Raw genomic sequence first — 4,633 nt, forward strand, 5'->3', positions numbered from 1 at the left:
TAACGGAGTATACATTTCAAGGGGCTCAGACAAGATTTCATGTTTTTAACTTCATATGAATTTGAAATATGATAAAGTCAACTTATCAGTGTAAGTAGTCAATATAATTTTTATGTTATTGATGATTTGTTCCGAAGCCAAATGAAAACCAGTGAAAGAAGTTAACAAACCATAAACACTATGATTTTTTTATTTTATTAAAAGAGTAACACTGAAAGAATTTGACAAAAATTCTTCGTCACATCAAATGTATTAAAATGAAAAACAAGAAGAGAAAATTACTATTAAAAATGGTAATGACATACAGCAGTATTTACTGAAATACTGTGAGAAATAATAATAAGTGAGAATAATAAATGTGTGTATTTAATATTTTAAAGCAGACCATATATAACCTGTGAATAAAAAGATACATTTGACTTAAATTTAAAACAGGGATGAAAGAGATAAATGAGATGAAGTGATGAGATTTGATGGAGAGAAAAGACGAGCAGAAAACAGTCAGTCAGCACGTCTGCAGTTGGTGGACGGTCCCTTGTTTGTGAGGATCATCAGCAGAGAGAGTCCACAGCAGTACACCAGACTCTTCACTATCAGCACTGTGTAGAGCAGACAGAGCAGCTTCACCCTGCACTGAGGCGGGAGAGGATCCAGGGGAACCGCTGCAACTGAAAAGGATGGAAAAAGAAATCAGTCAGTGCTCTGCTGCTCTGCTCTTTGACAGCGTCTCCACATGAAGCTGAATCACTGCTCAACAGTCAGCGAGCCTTCATCACCTTCTTCTGCCAAGTGTTTCTGACAATTCAAATCACTCCAGGATCAAATGGAAAGTCCAACATATAAATAAATATAATATAAATTGAAGTTTGAACTCATTTTCTTTTTGCAGCCACTTGGGGGCAGAAGAACTCCTCAACAAGCTAAATAAACTCATCTGACCTTTGACCTCACACAGAGTCATTAGATTGTTTCTTAATATAGAAATATGAATGAGTGGAGCTTTAAGATACAGTCCCTGAAGCTGCTGTAGCTCCCTCAGAGCCCCACATTTAGTACAGAGCCCCCAGCAGGTGTGATTAGTCAGAGTGGTGCAGCTCTGTGACGGGGGTTTGTTGTGCTGTTGGACACTCTAACAGAATCAGGGAGTGTATGTTGAAATCCTTCAGTGATGAGCAGAAAGTGAACAGACTGATATGCAGCCCTAACTGCAGCAGAACATTGGAGCTGTCCATGCAGAGAGGCAGCAGGTGATCTTACAGTCATCTTGCTGCAGAGCTGCCAGGTGTGCTGGCTCTCTCTCTGGAGGACAGGGGGCTGCTGGAGCTGGAACCTCTGAAACAGAAAAGGAGTCAAATGTCTGGAGCTGCAGTGAGAAATGTCAGTGCTCTGCTGCTCTGCTCTTTGACAGCGTCTCCACATGAAGCTGAATCACTGCTCAACAGTCAGCGAGCCTTCATCACCTTGTTGTGTCTGGGCCTCCACTGTGCCGCCCTCGTGCTTGACGTAGCAGCGGTATTTATACGTGCTGTTCTCTGGCTGGTGGATCAGCAAGATGGCGGCGGTGCGTCCCGGCTCTGTGAGCACCAGCTGCTCTCCATCATCACGGGTCAGCTCCTCCAGAGAACCATCCTCCTTCTGTCTCTTCCAGGAGAACTGGACCAGAGGAGGAGACATGGCTGAGGCCAGACACAGCAGGGAGCTCTTCCCCTCCAGGTGGGCTCTGGATGCTGCTGGGTACACGCTCACCACGGGCTTCACTACCGGCTCATCTGAAGTTTGACAGCAGCAACAAGCAGCACAGACACATTCACACAGTCAACAGCAGCTTCCAGCACTGCACTGCATTCAGTCTGATCCTGGAAACTACATGGACTCTGATCACTACACTACTCATCAATACAGCACAAAGGTCTCCACATACACTGGACTCACCTTCACATAGATTTACTCTGCTGTAGATCATGCTTATATATGATGTATATCATCACAGAAAGATGGAATCACTATTTAAATTCTTTATACTCATATTTCACTTTCATAAATCATCAGCTCAGAATATGTGTCTTCATAATATTATATTAATATTAATGTATAATATATAATATAATATATATTTGTTTTATTTAACAAAAATACATATTTACTATTATCAGAAACAAAATGACAGTTATAAGATATAAAGTTTTAACTGAATATCTAATGATATAAAATATATTATAGGATTTTATTCCTAATATAACAACAACAACATTCACCATTATATATTTTAACAATACACAGAATGAAAAATAAAGAAGTGTGCGTGTATTTTTTTATTTTCTTATACCTACAATAGTTTAAGGTATAATTTCTGTGTGTATGCACATATAAACATTTTATTCATTGATATTAAATTCTATTTTATATTAGATAAATATATCATATATTGATTATAATCTTATGAGTGAAATATTTACCCTCAGACAATTTTATATAAATGCTTCATTAAAGTAAATAAATGTTTTAGTGGAAGAAATATTTGCAGTCATTTAAATAACAGTTTATCCACCAAACTAATATAATAAAAACAATATAGACTAATTCTCTTCAATTATACTAGATATATTCACACAATCAGACACATTCACCATTATATACAGTGTGGTTCACTTCATTAGATAAACAGTTTTAACTTTATACAGATTATATTCACTGAGAATTAGTGTAATATTTACCATGGAAGTATAGATCTATATATATCATCCAGCATTATATATTATACACACAGAAAATCTATAGGTCAGTCTAGTAATTATATCTAACCGACTTATAATTATTTAACATCATTAAAGTTGTATCATTATTAAATGTAATATTTTACACAATTTATATATTTTACTTCAACTTGTTTGTTTTCTGTTAAAATGAATATTTCACATAAAATACTTTAATCATCAGACATCAACTGAATTAATTTATTGTATTATCCACCATAAACTTTACAAATATAATTTCCCATGAAGGAAAATCAGGTTTAAAAACATGTGAGTTTGAAGAGTCAGAGTGAATGTGAAGAATCCTGCTCATCACTGAATTTCACTTTGATGAACTGAACATTTTGTAGCAAAAGTCAAGTGAGCAGGAAAATCCTCCACAATCCTTCATGTAGAAGTCAATTGATTTGAGGAGAGAAAAGAAAAGCAGTGTGATGATTGATGAAGCAGCAGCTGATGACGATCCACAATGCTCTTACAATATCAGACTTTTTGGACTCTTCAACAACTTTCTTGTCTCAAGCAGAAATAAAGAATTCCTTCTGCTGTGCAGTGAGACTGAAACATCTTTCCACTAATGTTGAACTTTTTCATTGAACAACGGCTGCATCAGGAACTTTGTACTAACTCTGAACAAACTAACATGTAAAGTGTGAAGCAGCAGAAAGTGACTTCAAACACATTTTACACTTCTTCAATAAAACAAGTGAAGGAAAAGAAATGTTTGTTCTTACCTGTTACATACAGTTTAGTTCCAGAGCCAAAGATGAAGTACCCGTATCCTCCCACAGTGAAAAAGACTGATACAAAAACCTGTCTGCTGCTGAATGTGTCAGCTGAGGTGAAGGAGTCCACATTATGAACCAGGATCATATTTCAGCTCCATCATGTGTTTCTCTAATGTTCATATCAACATGACTGTCTCTTCTTCTCTTTTCTTTGTTCTTCACACTGAAATATCTCAACAAATATTCACATTTCAATCGGTTCAGACGTTCATGTTCCCCTGAGGATCGACTGTAGGAACTTTGGTGATGCTCTGACTTTTCATCTAGCGCCATCATCAGGTCACATTTGAATCTGTCCCATGTTAGCATGCTAACATTTCCTATAACAACCAACATGATGAACTTTGTAGCTGCTGAACTTCAGCCTGTTAGCATTGTCACTGTTAGCATGTTAGCATGTAGCTGAAAGCAGCACTGTGTCTAAGCCCAGCCTCACAGAGCTGCTGCTTGGCTCTAGACTCCTGTTCATCTTTGGCTTGGAGCCTCATCACACTCGTCTTTGTACATGTCATTGCTCCAGTTTTTCTCATGTGATTTAAAGTTTCTTTGTTGTTTCGAGTTTTTCTGTTGGATCTGATTTGATTCATTGAGTTCCTTTGATAGTTTTCTCTTCATCTTGTTTCATTATTGTGCTTCTGTGTTTCTTCTTTGTCCTCACTGTGAGGAACAACAGGAAACCTGCTGAAATATCTGATCAAAATATCAATCAATATCAAAGAAAAGTCAAGAAAAAGTGTGTGAGCTGGAGGTGAAATATGTGAACCTGGGCTGTGGTTTCCTGCTCTCTTCCTGTCACAAACACTGTTTGACATCTGTTCATCTGGAGGTTTTTGTTCAGGCTGCAGGGATCATTTCTCACTGTGGGAAACTTTCTTCAGACAGGAGCAGTAGTAGGAGGCTGAATGAGAGAGTTGAACTTTCTCTATCTTCAACTCACAGCCGTTTGGTTTCTTAACAGCTGTGAAATCATCTTTCTGAGGATGATTGGAACCTGATTTAACTTCACTAGTATTCCTGTTAATAATAAGAATCAGTGTGAATGTTTCTGTCTCTTTCTTCTGGAACCAGAGTATCCAATCATTGTCACACTGG

The 4,633-nt window shown here is 37.5% G+C and overlaps 1 protein-coding gene across 1 annotated transcript; it reads right to left on the minus strand.

Moving 5' to 3' along the window:
• Nucleotides 1-501: 501 nt before the first annotated feature.
• Nucleotides 502-4,218, minus strand: LOC111239851. The gene is made up of 4 exons (XM_022769766.1): nucleotides 3,488-4,218; nucleotides 1,441-1,769; nucleotides 1,258-1,332; nucleotides 502-633 (listed from the first exon to the last, which is right to left on the minus strand). The coding sequence occupies exons 1-4, from the start codon at nucleotides 3,624-3,626 to the stop codon at nucleotides 502-504; spliced, it is 675 nt and encodes a 224-aa protein (XP_022625487.1). The 5' UTR covers nucleotides 3,627-4,218.
• Nucleotides 4,219-4,633: the final 415 nt, after the last annotated feature.

The sequence above is a fragment of the Seriola dumerili genome, unplaced genomic scaffold (genome assembly GCF_002260705.1).
Source record: "Seriola dumerili isolate Sdu_G_001 unplaced genomic scaffold, Sdu_1.0 BDQW01005112.1, whole genome shotgun sequence".
NCBI lineage: Eukaryota > Metazoa > Chordata > Actinopteri > Carangiformes > Carangidae > Seriola > Seriola dumerili.

Coding starts and splice junctions, on each gene's coding strand:
- LOC111239851 (XM_022769766.1), bottom strand. CDS start 3,626: ATGATCCTGGTTCATAATGTGGACTCCTTCACCTCAGCTGACACATTC. Junction 1,770..3,487: donor AACTAAACTGTATGTAACAG/GTAAGAACAAAC, acceptor GTCAAACTTCAG/ATGAGCCGGTAGTGAAGCCC. Junction 634..1,257: donor AGCTCTGCAGCAAGATGACT/GTAAGATCACCT, acceptor CTCCCGCCTCAG/TGCAGGGTGAAGCTGCTCTG.